This window comes from Choloepus didactylus, chromosome 11 (genome assembly GCF_015220235.1).
Source record: "Choloepus didactylus isolate mChoDid1 chromosome 11, mChoDid1.pri, whole genome shotgun sequence".
Lineage (NCBI taxonomy): Eukaryota > Metazoa > Chordata > Mammalia > Pilosa > Megalonychidae > Choloepus > Choloepus didactylus.
Genome location: NC_051317.1, coordinates 36,320,906 through 36,338,359, shown reverse-complemented (window position 1 = coordinate 36,338,359; position 17,454 = coordinate 36,320,906). Strand labels below are relative to the sequence as shown.

At 37.4% G+C, this 17,454-nt stretch overlaps 1 protein-coding gene across 5 annotated transcripts in view; it reads left to right on the top strand.

Annotated features, from left to right (window-relative positions):
* CTNND2 (catenin delta 2) overlaps nucleotides 1-17,454 on the top strand; it is a 1,032,924-nt gene that overhangs the window by 558,044 nt on the left and 457,426 nt on the right. For all 5 annotated transcript variants that reach the window (XM_037798888.1, XM_037798890.1, XM_037798887.1 and 2 more), the window contains one exon: nucleotides 16,984-17,156. In XM_037798888.1, the coding sequence (XP_037654816.1) occupies nucleotides 16,984-17,156 (173 nt within the window). The remainder of the gene's footprint in view (nucleotides 1-16,983; nucleotides 17,157-17,454) is intronic.

Below are 17,454 nucleotides of genomic sequence, written 5' to 3'. Positions count from 1 at the left end.
AAAATCTTAAAAAGATTTAAATAAACCTACAGAAACTAAGAAGATGGAAATGATAAAAGTAAAACAGAGATGACAAAATAAAATAAAATAAAATAAAATAAATCCAAAAGAACAACAAAGTAGATAAAACTTGCATGAAACTGATGAAGAGAAAATAAAGGCTATATATAAAAATTGTGTATGTGTGTAAACTTTGGAATGAGGAAGGAGATAAAACCACATATATGGGAGAGATTAAAATATTTATATAAGAGAATAGTACATACAGCTCTAAGACAACAAATTTAAAAACCTAGAGAAAACAGCTAATGGAAAATTTGCATAGGCAACAATGATTGAAAAGAATTTGAAGGAGAGTAAAAAGCTAACCTTAAAAGGCATTAAGACTAGTTAAGTTCACTGGTGTATTCTATTTAACCCTTAAAGAACAGGCATTTCCAAGAATAGTCACACTAGTCCAGAAAAAGATGAAAAGTTACCCAGTTTATTTCAGGAAGCCAGCTAGCATAAACTTGAAATCTAAACTTAAAGAAGACAGAAAAATAAAAATCTGTATCACCCAGGAAGTAGATATAATGCACATTGTCTAAGAACATGAGAAAATAGAATCTACTGTGGAATCAAAACATGCACTGATTAAGCATTTGTTTCAGGAATACAAAGATTTCAATAAATCAAATAATTTAGTGTATCAACACCTTAAAGAATGGAAATCTTATAACTTAAAGGATACTAAATAGCATTTGATAAAATTTAACAGCCATTCATAATAAAACACTATGAAATGGAGGAATAAAAAAATTCAAAAATATATTTAAAAAACAAAAATTTTTCAAAAGCCAAGAGCAAACATTATTTCAAATGGTAAAATGCTAAACTTATATTATTAAAATAAGTAACCAGATAGGGACAGGAAGCCCACTGTACAATTATTTTTTCAGAATTGTTTTGGAGATACTAGCAATTAAAACAATACAAGAAAAAATAGGAAAAAAAGATATTTTTTTCTGTCTTTGTTGATCATGTAATTGTATTCCAGAAACCGTAAATAACCATGTACCATAAGTAAATATTCAGAGAATTTGTTAATGTAAGCAAATAAAAGAACAATTTGTAGCCATTGATACATGTTTTCTATACTAGCAATAAGCAGTTAGAAAAGGAAGTCAGAAAAAGAAATCCACCTTACTGGAACAAAAATACTATAAATAACTTAGGAAAAAATAATTAACAAATCAGGTAACATTGTTGTATCAGGTAAAAGTACATAAAAATAAAATCTGATTGCATCTTATTGAATGACTTTTACAATGTTCTTAGCTAAAAATATCTAATATCTAATATTTTAAAATTCTCCTCAAATTAATATATATATCCAATAATATAAAATTAAATTTCTACTGTTTAAACATAGATCAAATTATTTAAAAGTTAACTCAAAAGAATTTACAACTGAAAATATCCAATATGTTTTTAAAAGAAGAATGGCAAGGAGGGACTTAGCATTGTAAGTCATTTTTTAATTGCTATAAAGCTACTAACATTAAAACACTGGGGTAAAATTATATTTATTTATACAAATTAATAAATTTGTTGACCATAATAACATGTGGAGAATTGCAGTGAAGTTGGAAATCAGTGGTAAATTTAATATATATTGTGGGCATAATAGGTTATCTGGAAGACAAAGCTAAACCCTTACACCATATAAATTAATAGAGAGATGAAAGATGATAGATAGATAGATAGATAGATAGATGGCTTAGTGTAAGAGACTCGAAATGAAAAATATCTGAAGAAAAATTAGATGATGCAAGCAATCTAAGGGTTAAGAATTCTTTATAGCCATTAAAAGTCAAGGAGTTATAAAATGAAAAGAATTATTTATTTTTTAAAGTTTAAGCTTTATTTATTAAAAATAATTCTTTAATCAAGGAAATAGTGACATTCCTGGCAAAATATTTGCAATATAAGATGACAGATAATGACTGAATAAATTTAATATAAAGAAGAGCTCTTACTAATTTTTATGCAATTTTATTGAGATATAATCACATAACATACAACCATTCAAATTATGCTATTTGTGTTCACAGTATTGTCATATAGTTGTGCTTTCATCACCACAATCAAACTCTTAATATTTTCATTACTCCAAAAAAATAAAATCAAAATTAAAATAAAAAAGAAAATCCAAAACATCTCATTTCCCTCCTCCCCCATTGTTCATTTGCTTTTTTTAATACAGTTTAATTGAGATATATTCACACACCCTACAGTCATCCACAGGGTACAATTATTCACAGCACCATCATACAGTTGTGCATTCATCACCAGAATCAATTTTTGAAACTTTTCCTTACTCCAAAATAAAAACAAAAGCAAAAAGAACATCTAAATTTTTCCATCCCCTCCATGCCATCCTATCCTTCACCTAATTTTTGTCCCCATTTTTCCACTCATCTGTCCACACACTGGATAAAGGGAGTGCGAGCCACAAGGTTTTCACAGTCACACAGTCACACTATGCAATCTACACAGTTATACAGTCGTCTTCAAGAATCAAAATCACTGGGCTGCAGTTTGACAGCTTCAAGTATTTCCCTCCAGCCATTCCAACACACTAAAGACTGAAGAGTGATATCTATATAGAGCCTAAGGATACCCTCCAGAGTGACCTCTGGACTCCATTTGAAATCTCTCAGCCACTGGAACCTTATTTTGTTTCATCTCTCTTTCCCCTTTTGGTCAAGAAGATCCTCTCAATCCCACAGTGCTGGGTCCAGGCTCACCTCCAGGCGTCATTTCCTGTGTTGCCAGGGGGATTTACACCCCTGGGAGTCATGTCTCACGTAGCGGGGAGGGTAGTGAGTTCACCTGCTGAGTGGGCATAGAGAGAGAGGGGGCCACATCTGAACAACACAGAGGCTCTCTGGGGGAGACTCCTAGGCACAACTATAAGTGGGCTTAGCCTCTCCCTTGTAGCAGCTAGCCTCACAGGAGAAAGCCTCCAGATCAAGGCCTTGGCCCACTAAATTGGCAGTACTCAAGGTCTGCGGGAAAATCAGCAGTAGCCCAGGTGGGGAAGTCCAACATTTCTGCATGTCTCCCCAGTTCCTCTGGGGACCCCTCAAATACACTTATACTCTCTTCTAATTTGCAAAGAAAATGATGAGACAAAACATAGATGATTCTAAATCCCCAAGTGATCAATGAAAATTAGGATACCACTAAGATAAATGTTTATACCTATTATATTAATAATTTTTAAAAATGATAATATCTGCTGTCAGGGATGAATGGAAAAGGATGTCTTCATACATTGGTAGTGAAAGATTAAATTCCTATAATCTCTTTGTAAAGCCATTTGGCTATGTTTACCAAAATAAAAATATATCCATCCTTTGACACATCAGTTTTTGGAAATCTAACCCATGGAAATAAAAGTATGAGTTGTTAAAAATGATTATATTTATATTTCATTTGCATGCAAATGAAATATAAAATGTTATATAATTAATGTATTTATATTTCATTTGCATGTCAGTACATACACAGACCTTCTACCAAAAAATATTTGCTGCAGCGCAGTACATATTTGTCACAAAACTAGTGGTTATAGGGGTGATTATGCACAGGGGATTTTTACCAGATATGTAGGAGGGATTTCCATAATGGACTATTATGTGAGATATGTAAGATGCAAAGACATAAACAAAGTATGTAAAGTCTGTGAGCATGCAAATACTATATAGAAAGGATACGCTTGAATTTGTTAATTTTGGAAGGGGTGAAGGAAGATACAAAGATAGTGACAGCTGGTGCCATTGTAGGTGAGAGAAGAGGAGGAAGAGGGAAAAAAGAAATTAAGAAGACTCAATGTTACAGACAGAACTTTGAACAAACATATGATTTAAAAGAAAGGACTCACTGATGAGTTGCAGATGCAAGCGAAAGGACCCCAGAATAAATCAGGAAGAATCAGCTAGGACGGACACATAGACTAGAACCTTGATTGATTCCTGGCCTCTTCCTTACTTAGGGAGCCAGGGAGTGCTGCATAATTATTATATTTAGTTATATTTATTTAGCTATACATGTGAACATATCCAAAGCATTGAATTCTCATATCAAGAAATAAAAATTTAAACATAAAAAAATGTAAACCATTAGTTATACATACGTGTTATGAACTTTTGTAAAAAAAAAAAAGTATCTCAACTAATAATGATGAGCTTTCTTAGTTGAGAAGCTCTGATATACACAAGGAAAATGGGGAGACTTTTAGTGGTTTTTCACTTTTTTTTTTCCTCCTATGTGTTCAATAATTTACCAGCAAAAGACGTATCTTTCATATAGCAAAGTTAAACACTCCAGCAAATTTTCAGAATGTATTTGGTAATTGCTGAATTTCAATTTGTCAAAAGGATTAGCCACTTTCTGTTTCATACTGGATTATCTATTTTGAGGACTCCTAGGATTTTAGTTGAGTATTCTTTTTGTAAACTCCCTGCTTCCTGCTTTGAAGAAAGGAAAGACAAAAACAAAAATAAAAACAAAATAACAGGTGATGAAAGCACCACCAAAAAGTTTTAGCAAAAAGGATTCCGAACCTCAGTTGAATGGGAATATTGCTATGTATGAAGAAACAGTTGTTCTTGACATTTTTAGAGTCACTTTGAGATGGAAGTAACTGAGTAAAATACAGGAAAAAACCCTAAATTTAGTAATTTCAAATTATTGACTAGATAACTATCATTGCAGGCATTAATTATTGCTAATTGTAAGTGTTTAGAGGCTTATAAAATAAAAATCTCATTTGCTGTATGTTTTGTATCTGGGTTCAGGTGGGAAATTGATTTTGCTTAAGAGTATTACTGAAGAGAATTCCACTAAGGGACCCTTCACGGTTGTGGACAAGCATTCAGAGCATGTGGAGGTACTCAGGGAGTAATGGACAGAGGGCATTACCACCCTCGGACCTGAAGGACAAACTGAGGAACCAGTACTATCTCATGAGAGAAATACAGAGGGAGCCGAGGAATAAATATTCCAACCTCTCTCCCTCTTCCCACCCTCCAATGTCCTTCCCTGCCTCCCACTGGCCAAACCCAATCAGAATCCAAAGGCCAGACTGTGATGCCGTCTACATAGAGCAAACGGCAGAGAATGGATATGGGGGCAAAGAGAGAATTGATCAGCACAGGAGCCTACAAAAAAGTAGAACAATATCCCTATTTATGTTCTTGATCTAAGACGTAAATAGATATGTAGAGACTCCTTGACATATTTCATGTAATTAGGGAAAGTCCATCAGTTTCTGCTACTCCCTTGATTTGTACGTTTATCCCATCGGCTAGAACTGACATGATACAGCTAATGCTAAATGGGAACTGGCATGCTGCCCTTAAGAGCCAGCCTCTTAGTCGGTACTCAAAAGAGGCTAAAATAGAACTAAGGACGGTCTAGAACCAGCCTGAGAAAAGCATTGCAATGGTAACCAATCTCATTTCCTAAGCCTATAGTGCTTAATTTGTTGTGTTTATTTTTTCCCAAAGTCTGATTTAAAAAACATATATATATATATATAGAATCACATATACCCCTCTTCTTGACCCTAAACCAAAGAGTTATTGTTCTCCTCTCCTGCCTTCATAGTGTCTTGCAATTTTCAATGTGTTCCAACACTTTATTATTTTACAGAAAAGTGCTGTCCTAAACCATATGTAAATCATGTACACAACCTCTGCCACCCTCCACTGTGTCATGACTGCAGGCTGTGTAATTTCAATTCTAACAAATACGTGTTACTGAATCACTAGGAGAATTGCTGGAAAGATTGCTGTTGCTTTATGAAAAACAACAATAATAATAATAATTTACTGACAGGGCTTGGGGCCATTTGCTTCTCACATGATGCACAGCGTGAACACAACCATGGTCCAAGTACCTTATTTAATCCTTGCATCCTTGGCAATATAAACTCAGAGATAAAGGTGATTATATCCTCACCGGTAATTAAATTATTTTCAGTCAAATTTAGATAGAATTAGCACCTTGCAGAAAATATGATTTGTATGTTTAACCAGAGATTAATGTCATTTAAATATTATTATATTTTAAAATAGTAATTATTTCTCTGAGTAGCATATTAACAAGTTGAAATTCCACTATATTCTAGAAACTGCCAACATTCCGTAGGAAGAAAAGCTTAGGACCTAATATATTCTGTATATTGGCAAAGATAAGCATGTTACCTTCTGAGTTTTCAAATCAGAATATATTCAGAAGATCAGGAGACATTTACGGAGATTGTGTGATTCAGAGCCGGTGGAATTCAAATAGAAAAATCATATGGAGTTTGACAGAGATGACTGTATTACTTACTGTTGATTTATAATCTACCATTTTCATTTAATTACTATGAGCATACTTAACATATATATGGCAAGAGAATCTTTGAGAGATCAGATTATTAAGATGGTAATAAATACAATTTCTTAAATTCTTATACAATAATGATAAATAAAGATGAGATGCATCCTTGTAAGTGAATGTTTTTGTAATTCCTGCTAAGCATGGCACCAAAGGATGCAGAAATGGTCCAAATAGACAGTATGAGCATTTCATAAAGATTTCAGTAATTTAAATGTGAGATTGTAATCAAATGGCTGGAAACATAAAAGCTATTCTCAGGTAAAGAGGACTGTTTTGTTTTGTTTTGTTTTGTTTTGTTTTGTTTTGTATTATGGTGGAAGCCAGGTTCTCAGGGAGACCCACAGGTTGGAGAGACCCTGAGTTGGAGGTAGAAGGTAGCTCAGCCTGCCCTGCATTCAAGTCCTACTGCTCCTACGTCTGCCCAGTGGCCAGAAATGGATGTCTGGCTTTTGGAGACCCCATGTCCTTTCCTGGAAATACATTCGTTTGTGTAGTTGAGCTTATCCTCAGATTGCTGATTCCTTGTGAATATGCTTTTGGGTCCAGATTTTTAAAATAGGAGTCAATGTCCTTTCCAGAAGTTTATCATGATGTTGAGGTTGAAATTGTCTGATGCCAAGTGTATCCCTTTAGTTTCCTTTCAAACTTCACTCACACTCAGCTCCTCCTTATGCTCGGTGTTACGTGGCCAATGGAAAGTTAGAGGGGTGGAAATGGAAGGTGGGAGCCAAAGCCAGAGGAAGCACCCAGGTGGTGTATTGGATCATGACAGCCTCCAGGAAGCTATCATCTGCCCTTCCAGAGAGTATCTCTACCTGATTTTCAGCTACAGTTCAGCTTCTTTTTCTCAGGTTACTTTCTAACACATAGTCCTCTAAGAAGCATACTGTACCTTCTCCAAAAAGATCCCAGCTCTGGGGAATTTAATTGGAAATTAAAGGGGTAGTCAGAAGCAGGATGTAAAAGAGCCCCTTTTCTGTTCTCTAAACAAGAGCAAAGAATGCAAATTTATCTTTAAACAACACCATTCCCACCTGCGTTGTCAGGGTCTCCTGCTATCAAGCAGAAACTTTGGCACCTGGAGGAAATTTCCAATGAAAATACAATTTTATCTTGCAATTGTCAATGCATCCTAGGTTCCCAAAGCACAAATATGAGAATCCAGTGAAGTCTGGTAAAAGTTAGGACAGTATCAGAGCTGGCATAGGTATGAGAAGGAAAAAAAAAGTGGCTGAGAGCCTCCATGACAAAGCCTTACAATAAAGCAGACTTTTCTCTGTGGAGCTATGGAAGGAGGAGTCTCCAGGTAAAACCTTATTGCGATGACTTATGGGATTCTTTGAAGATCAAAACATTAAAACCACCACTGACCAAATAGTATGTCATTTTGACAGCAAGTAATGCCATCAGATCTTAATGCACTGGGTTTTTATTATATTGCTACAGGTAAGGTCAGTTTTATAGTCACTCTCTCTCTCTTTTTTTTTTGAAATATGTATTACACGTTTATTAAGTGCAAGCACAAAGAGTCTCTTTCCTGGTAGGGTTTATTATATTCTAGTCAGAAGAGGCAAAATTGACAAATCTAAATACTGCAGAGAATTGCTATTGGTAACTACAAAGCAGATAAGGGGGTAGAATAGAGTAGTGTTTCTCCAAGTGTACTTGGGAGATTTTGGGGGTCCACGAGAGCTTTTCAGGGGTCTGCAAAGCCAAACTGTTTTGACAATAATGCAAAATGCTATTTGCCTTCCACATGCATTCTCACTGAAGCATTCCGTGGATTTTTCCAGAAGCTCCCTGATGAGCCCAGATAGCACAGTAGCACTGATGGCTCACAGAATGGGTTCTTATGGATTCCTCTGTTTTAAACATTTTGCAGTTTTAATTTCTAGTACAGTAAATAGCATTATATATAACCATATAATTAAAATTAAAAGCTCTTTGGCATCCACAATAACTTTTAAGAGCATAAAAGGATTATGAGACCAAAAAATTTGAGAATCACTGGAATGGAGAATGACTGAAAGTCCAGGAAGTCCTCACTGGTGAGACGACATTTGAGTAGACACCTGCATAAAATGCAGAAGCAAGCCATGCAGAGATCTGGGGAGACACTGCGGATTTGTGGCAAATTAACAACTGGTTCTTTAAGCCATTTAATTCCATAAATAAATTGTAGTCTTGGCAGGATCTAGTTTTTACATTTGCTTTTCTTAAAAACTGATTTGTCGTAATTTTCTATTTCTTTCCACAGTTCATGATAGTGAGAAATATGAATCTATCATCTTTAGACTACTCGTTTGTAAAAATATATATTTGGTTTATATGTTCATTTTTAAAGATATTTAAATTTGGTTTAATATTCATATATATAATGGTGCCTTCTCTTTAGGCTACATTCAGTTTCTTTTTTTAAAAAATGGTAAATAACACGAAGAAAAGACTTTACAAGGAAGTAGTTGGGAACTGGGATTAGCGATAAAAAATACCATTCTATGATTGTAACATCACGTACAATCCTGTGTCCAATAAAATCCTCAAGTTATGCATTTGATGCTGAAGTTATGCATTTGAAATTTGTTGGTGATGATAAATCCCTTGCCCATTTCCCCTCATTATAGAGAGACGTAAAGGATCTGAGTGAGTTATGCACAGTGTGAATGCTTTTCCAACCTCAACCAGATTTATCCGTGTGAAATAGTCAAATTTAAGAAAGCATAGCCATTTGGCCCATATTGCCAAATGGATCTAAACCAGTCTAAAAACAAAAGTTAAATGGCTCCTTCTGTATTCCTGGACCATTAGAGTTTTAATTTTCACATAAAGCATCACACAGCTAAAGCAGCTGACCAGATGAAATCAATATTCTGTAGACTAAGCAGTGAAGTTTAAAAACACAGCCACAGCACCTGTGAGCTTCCTTGCATAAGTCCCTTGAGCTTTCTGTCTCGGTTAATTTTCGGAATGAGAGATGGACTGGATCACTGTTTTCAAGGTAACTCCTCCACAAAACTCCTCCAAATGAGCTTAAAGTTATTGGTGAAGATCATGCAAAACAAACAAACAAAAAAAACTTAATTTATCAACACTAGCCACCTCTTATTCCAAATAAGTTTGTAAATTGACATGTTCTACTAGAGCCCATAATGAAGAAACTGCCACTATAAATGAAACTGTTTATTGGTGCAGTTTAATAAAAAAATTAAAAAGTCAGTATTTTTATTCTGTAAAGTTATTTTATACTTAGATATAACTAAAGTGCTTTCAGCTTGATTTAAATAAATTAAAAAATCTTCAAATGCTTGACTCTTTTAAGACTCTCGTATTATACTTTTTTCATATTATACTTTTATATTTTTATTTAAAATTTCTTATTTAACTGGAGAAGTTTTCTTATTGATTTCTATAATTTGATCTGTATAATTTGAAATAGTCCTTCTGTATGTAATTTCCATCCTCTATTTCCTTTGTTCTTACTTAATATTCTCCATAAAATGATTTCCCCTTTCCCTTTATTTGATGTTAGTCTAAGAATTTAATCTCATTTAGAATAAAATAATACTTAACCTTCAAATAATTCTTAATCTCCCACAAAGGTTGGGTAGCAAGAAGATGGAAATGAATGCAAATTCCCTGTCAGTTTTGCGAATCTTGTGATGTGAATCTTGTTAGCACTATTTTTCATGGCCTACATAAAGATAGATTTCAAAATCATTGTGAAGGAATCCCTTTAGCCTGAGGGTAAAATGAAGACTGTTTCTAAACTTCCTGACAAATACAAATTTAAGCAAAGCTGCCACTTGTCAAGTCCGTGTCCAGTCCTAAGCTCACCTATCTCAGTTTATATGTTTATGATTCCTTTGATTATCCTGAATTAACAGCCTCACAAAACTTTCATTGAGCACCTATTCAAGACATTGGCCACTTCTATTAGCTGTGTCCTTTGGTGTATTCTTATTAGTAGTGCTTTTTGTTAATGGCAAAATAATCCTTTGGAATTAAATTTATCTAATTTAATTGGTAAAGCATGCTACCCCTTAGATACCTTATCTTGTTGTTGTGGCTTCAGCTTCCACTACTCCTTATTGTGAATTCTCTATCTCTATCCTAAAAGTCCAGTGATCTATCATCAAAGTTTGATTTCACAAATTATTTTAAGACCTAGAATGATGAAGTGTGCCCATCTCTGTTACAGGCAGTTAAAATCAAATTCAGCCTCCTTTTCTACTTACCTACATACATTTCCACCATCTCAAACTCTGTAAAGTTGAAAATTAAGCCCATCCTTCCCCAAATATCAATTTCCCAACACATCTCCTGCCAGTCCTGCCCTTGGGAATGTCACGGGATGGGTGCCTCTGATTTTCAGTACTCATTTGTTTAAATATCTGTTTTGCTGGGACAGATGTTCTCCTAAGGGAGACCAGAATTAGCAATTTCCAGTAAGTCACCTTAAAACATGTAGAAGCAGAAGGCATGAACCAGAATATGCCAGCGCTGCACTGTCTGGAACTTACTCTGCACAGCGGGGAACTGCCAAGCACCCTTTGCAGTCACTGACAGCTTTAGCAGTGCCGTGATCAGATGAAGATGGGAGAGTCACTTCCCATCTTCATCTCTCCCTGTCACTTCCTGTCCACTTTGCCACTAAGTCCTGATGAGTTTTTCTTTTAAAATGTCTCTAAATGTGAGCCTTTCTCTCCATCCCTTACGCTGCCGGTATCCCAGTGAAGATGTCCTCAGTTACTGCAGGCTTCCTTTCTCTGCACTGCAGGAAATTCCTGGTCTCTAGTCTCTCCTGCACCCAAGCCAAGCCTCTTGCTGCTGTGAAATTAAGTGTCCAGAATCTCGGCATTCAACTTATCATACTCTCCTTCCAAAGAACCTCTTATGGAAATTTCTCTGTTGAGCAAATAAATTCCTCATAGTTTGGTTTGTTCAAAGAGTTACGGTAGCATAGTGTAGGTAGGGTTAATTTTGCCTGGGGTATCAGGTATCAGGGAAGGCTTCATGGAGGAGGTGGCATTTAAACAGCACTTTAAGAATGTGTTTTGAGGTTGGCAGGAAAAAGAATCTTAGGCTGAACAGGGAGAACATTCTCTAAATGTCAAAAGATTTTAATTTCTCATCTCTTGTAGCTGATATTGACTTTATTTCCATGGGGCCATTTTAATCTGTGCCTTAGATTCCTCACTTGTAAACCAAAAGCTCACAGGACGTTAGAAACAAACATTAAGTGATATAAGCGATAGGAGCGACATGTCCTGAGCTTCTACATTTGAGGCTCATTTGCAGCCTGAGCAAGACGACCCGGAGGACCTCAGAAACCATGTGGAAGGCCCATAGTGAAGCCGGAACTGCCTTCATTCAGGCCCAGTAACTGTATGTGGCCATGGCAGACACATTCCTGGAGCACGTGTGCCACCTGGACATCATCTGTACCATGGGCCTAGCCTCCCGATCGGTGGAAGTGTTGAAGGAGATGATTGAATCTGGAATGAATATGGCTCGTCTTACCTTCTCTCATGGAACTCACGAGTACCATGCAGAGACCATCAAAAACGTGTGTGCAGCCACAGAAAGCTTTGCTTCTGACCCCATTCTCTACCGGCCAGTTGCTGTGGCCCTGGACACCAGAGGATCTGAGATCCGAATGGGGCTCATCAAGGGCAGCGGCACTGCTGAGGTAGCGCTGAAGAAAGGCGTCACTTTGAAGATCACTCTGGATTATGCGTGCATGGAGAAGTGTGACAAGAATGTCCTGTGGCTGGACTACAAGAATATTTGCAAAGTGGTGGATGTAGGCAGCAAGCCTTTAAGAAAGGATTGGATCCTAGAGTTTGCCCCCGAGAGAAGCTAACAGGTGACACAGACCCAGATGCTGGGAGATGCTTGGAGACACAGACAGAAAGACGTTTGGAAATGCTTAGCTAAAAGATGAAGTCCAGAGTTTGCCCCAGAGAAGCTAAGAGAGGATCCCCAGATGCTTAGAGAGAAAAGCCCTGGAAGAATAAACAAAGATGCACAGGAGCTGAGAGAGAGAAACTAAAAGAAACAGAAGCCCAAGCAAGTATACACAGGAGCTGAGAGAGAGAAACTAAGAGAGACAGAAGCCCAGAGACATATTGGAGAAAGCCATTTTGAAAACAGAACCCAGGAGCAAAGAACCAGCAGATGCCAGCCACGTGCCTTCCCACCCAACAGAGGTGTTCTGGACACCATCGGCCTTTCTTCAGTGAAGATATCCTCTTGTTGATGCCTTAGATTGGACACTTTTATGGCCTTAGAACTGTAAATTTGTAACTGAATAAATCCCCTTTATAAAAGCCAGTCCATTTCTGGTATTTTGCATAACGGCAGCATTAGCAAACTGGAACAGTGATTTAAATAAGGACTTGGGAGTGCCATATTGTACTCCTCTGGCCTTTTCTGTGTTAGTGCAAAGTATGTAGTTTAATTAAGGTTTACTTTATTTTGGGACAGATGTTCAGCTAAAGCAGGCAAGACATAGCAAGTCCAGATAAAGTCTCTTTAAACCTATGAAATAGAATAAATGCGCATGATCATCAAAATTCTAAAATGTTTAGTTAATTTGATCAGAAGAAACTTACTGTACCTGGTAGCACATACGTTGATATGATCTGTGGGTGAGTCTGAATTTTCATGCCAAAATTCAGCATCTTGATGTTTGCTTCTGCTTAGATTAATCTGAATCCCACTAGGGGTAGGCAGCAGGTTTCCCCTCCTAACACCTGGAACCTCTAAGCAGCATTCCATGGGGAAAGGCCCCAGTTCCAGGTGGGAAGATTTCAGCAAGTGTACCTGCCTAACTAGTTGACTTCCCTTTGGGAGGAAATTTTTCAAGGATTTGATGTTAAACAACATCAATTACAAAACAGCCGCAGTTTCTGGAGGCAGAAGGCATGGAGCCGAGTCTCCGCTTCGTTTATCAAGTGTGTCACACTGACCGACCCCTGACCTTCTGCCAGCCTCCCTTCACGCTTTTAGGAATAATAAAAAAGATCCAAGCACAATTTCTTTCACAGGTTGCTGTGAGGTCTATAGTCAATTCATAATGAATTTGAAAACACATTGAAACCTTGCTAGTACACTCAAGATCCTTTGCTTCAAGTTATCTTCTCATGATTCGTAGGAAGTCCCATATCCCTCAATTCTGTAGTTTCCTGGGAATTTCTCCCTTCCATCCAGCTGGGACCAGTGGGTCTTCATCGGAGGAAGGACAGAAGACTGTCTGGAGTTTTGTGAGGTGTAGAAAATGATTTCACCTCCTCTTTCTGTGAGTGGCTCAGAGCAGCCCATGGGGCTCAGCCTTGAGGACTGTTGCATCATGGGAGAGGTCTAGAATGTTCCAACAAGCATTGGATCCCTTGGTTCAGTGTCCTGGAGGCTCACAGACCAGAACAGGGCTTCCGACATGAAGATTTTCCTCAGAGTTTAAGTATCTTCTGGAGCAGTTAATTTCATCAAAGGCAACATTCCATTTTTCTAGATAGAATTTTAAAGCCAGCCTCTTCAACTGCGTCATCCAGCCTCCAGAAATCCTGCCCCATCACCTCCTTTCTCCAGCTGAGACACTCCATGTCCTCAGGACTGCAACCTAATTTTACCATAAACCCAGGCAACGTCCAAAGTTCTGGAGGAAAACAAAAAACTCATAAAGTCCCAAATTATAAATGCTTTTTAAATCTCTGGCAAATTTGAATTTTCTTCCTCAATGCACGGCAATGTTAATAAAGCTAATCAAGAGTAACATATGTGATTTTTTACTTCCATTATAAAGTAATTAAGAATCATCCCATTCTTTTAACCTTTCTCATATTTTCTTTTGTCTTTGCTCTTTAAAATTGGAATGCATAATGACGTTGATTTGAAACCTAGCGAGCAATAGAAAAATCATTCTAAAATGTGTATAGTGTTATAGCTATTTTGCTGATTTGCCCTTGCCAGGTAATATGTCAGTATTGTAATGTTATGATTTATTGCTCATTGTTACAATTTCCTTTGTCAGGATGTATCTAAGTTTTAGTGCTTGAGATGTATGAATGAAGTTACGAGATAGAGAGTCTTGGTTTGTTTTTGTTGAGTATGGATCAAATACATGACTGATGCTATAAAAGATGAACGGATTTGATTATTTTATGATATATACTTTGGGGGCACATAAATCATATCTTTAGTTGAAATTCTTCTGAATGGGGCTTTTAAGATCTTACATAAAGATATTGCATTGACAGCATTCCCCAGCCTTCTGGAGATAATTTTACGAATCTATTTAGAATGTATAAAATTATTTAACTTGCTAACTACATCCTCAAAAAGTTCATCTGAGCAAAGTCCACACACAGCCTTCAAAAGGCAAGTAATTAGGACATGTGACTATTTTGCTGTATAGATTATGTTAAGCTATTTCCCTGAAGTAGAAGATTTTATTTTATTTCATCTGATTGGCGTTTTCCAAAGTTGGAACCCTAATGTTCTGTCTCCTTCAGCCTTCATTGCCCTTGAGATGTACTGTCACGGGGACATGGCCAGGGCAGGCTGCTTTGTCCTGGTAGACTGCCCAAAGAAATGGCTAAGGAAAGGGTCAGTCTCCCCATTGCCAGGTAGGACGGTGATCACTTCGCTTTTCTGTGGTGTCTCACGCTCCTTTAAGCTGCACTCTTCTGTAGGGACCAGTGGTAAACTCTCAGCCATAATTCATCACCGTCCTCCCAGGACCGCCTCCTCCTCCACATTGTGTTAGTCTTCATCATCCCTAACCCCACGAGCAGTCCCCGCTTCCCTTCTAAAGGCCCCCCCACATCTCAGCCACCCTTCTCAGAGACCACCCTGTCTCTCCCTCCCTGCCTGGCAGCTTCCATAGCTGGGATGGGGACAGTATGTTCCTGGCCTTCCAGAATGAAACTCTGAATGCCTCTCTCAGAGAGATACCACATATATATCTGGTGATTAGATCTATGACCCCGTCAGTGCAGAGGGAATGATTTTCTGCCACTTGTTGGAAACTTCACCATTGGGTTTGTATTGTTTTCTTATGACTGTCTTGTAAATTAAAAGAAAAAGGATTACAATTATACTTTTGTTATGCCCTGCATTATTAAGTTGGGGTTGGATGGATGCATTTCTACTTCCTTGTTTGACTCTGTTCTCAGAAACTGCATAGATTCTAGAAAGCCAAGCTTTGTCCTTTATTAATGAATAGGCTTATTATTTAATATCCAGTGAGTTTTGCATCATTTAAAAGTTCTGTCAGGGACTTGGAAGGAGGAAGTTTTAAATCACAAAGGCTATGTCAACTGATGCTATTTAAGAGAGGACACATTATTTTTATGCAAAAAAATGGTCCTTGTCATGTCAAGTCTGGGATCTCATTTGAAATATAAAGCCATGTTCCATTCTTAAAAAGAAAGAAATGAGGAACTTGAAATTTACTCACACATATTAGAAATGATACTATTGTCTAAAGCTGCCAGGGGAAATCAAGGACGGTATGATGATAATTACCCTCTATCAAAAATCAGGTGACCTTGTACTATGGTTAAGATACATGAAAAACTTTGTAGTGCCAAAATTTCCCTCTAATCTGCCCTTCCTACCCCAAACCCTCTCAAACACACACGACGGAAAATAGCATATATGTTTTACATGTAATACTTCCTTTAAACACCCCCTCCCAAAATGAGTATTAACTTTGATTAAAGAAATGTGTTAAAAAGAAAATAGACAAATTCAGGGATCCCATAAAACCAGAGCATAAAAAATAATAATAATAAGGCACAATTTCCTATACAGAGTGTAATTAAATTATAAGGCCAGAAATTGATTCTCATCTCTCCATTGCTTGTACTACCAGTCACGTTAGCGGCACCAATCTTAACGCAGTCCCTTCTCTTTGTTCTCTTACTGTGCATTACTGATGGCAAAGATAACCAGTCATCACAGATTGTATGAGATCTGGGTGAATTCTACGATTTAGGAAGAGCTATTAATATTTTAAACACTGTCTACCCTTGAGGCACTAAGGGATTACATCACTACTTATACAATAGAATTTGTCACTGATTGGAAGGTTTCAAGTGTTGGAGCATCCTGATAATTAAGTAAGAAATATAATTATATTAATGCAATTAACATGTAGCAAGAGGAAGACAGATTATTTCAAATGTTTCTGATATTGTCTGATCCAAAAATACCCACTTGATTAATTAATTTGTCTCATTTTAAAAAAATGTCTCTATGTAGGTCAGGATGAGATCATTTGAAAAACCTACTCTTGAGAACTTTTCAACTGCTAGCCCCACCCCCCCAGCACCAACACACACACACACACACACACACACACACACACACACACACACACACACAAAATCTCATTTGGGAGCTGGAGTCAAATGATATGGTCATTTTAGTTCTCAGAATTCAAAGCCATGTGCATGTGATAATTCTAGGCTACTCTCAATAAATAATACATGTCATTTCTGCTTCAATGTCGCTGACTGCTCTAAATGACTTTCCATGCAGGACCCAGCCTGCTCTCCCAGAGTGCCCTCCAGCTCAATTCCAAACCAGAAGGGTCTTTCCAGTATCCGGCCAGCTACCATAGCAACCAGACCCTGGCTCTGGGTGACACGGCCCCGTCGCAGCTGCCTGCCCGCAGCGCCCAGGCCCGAGCCGCCAGCCAGAGCTTTAGCCAGGTACGTGCCCGAGGACAGGGGAAAGGCTGGGTGCCCCGATCTGACACCACACAGACGGGGGGACCCCACTCATGCTTCCTATAGGTGCGTCCTACAAGTTATGGAAGATGCCTTCAGAGCCGTAAATGACGGAAATGAGTAATAAATCCGAACTGTAAACATATTTTGTTTAGGAATAGCTGTGAGTTACTTGTGCTTGTATATATTTATCTGTCTCTTAAAATGTGAACGTATGTCGAGTTACTCTATGTCTATATGTGATATAAATATAACATGCATTTTGAATTTGTGAGTGCAC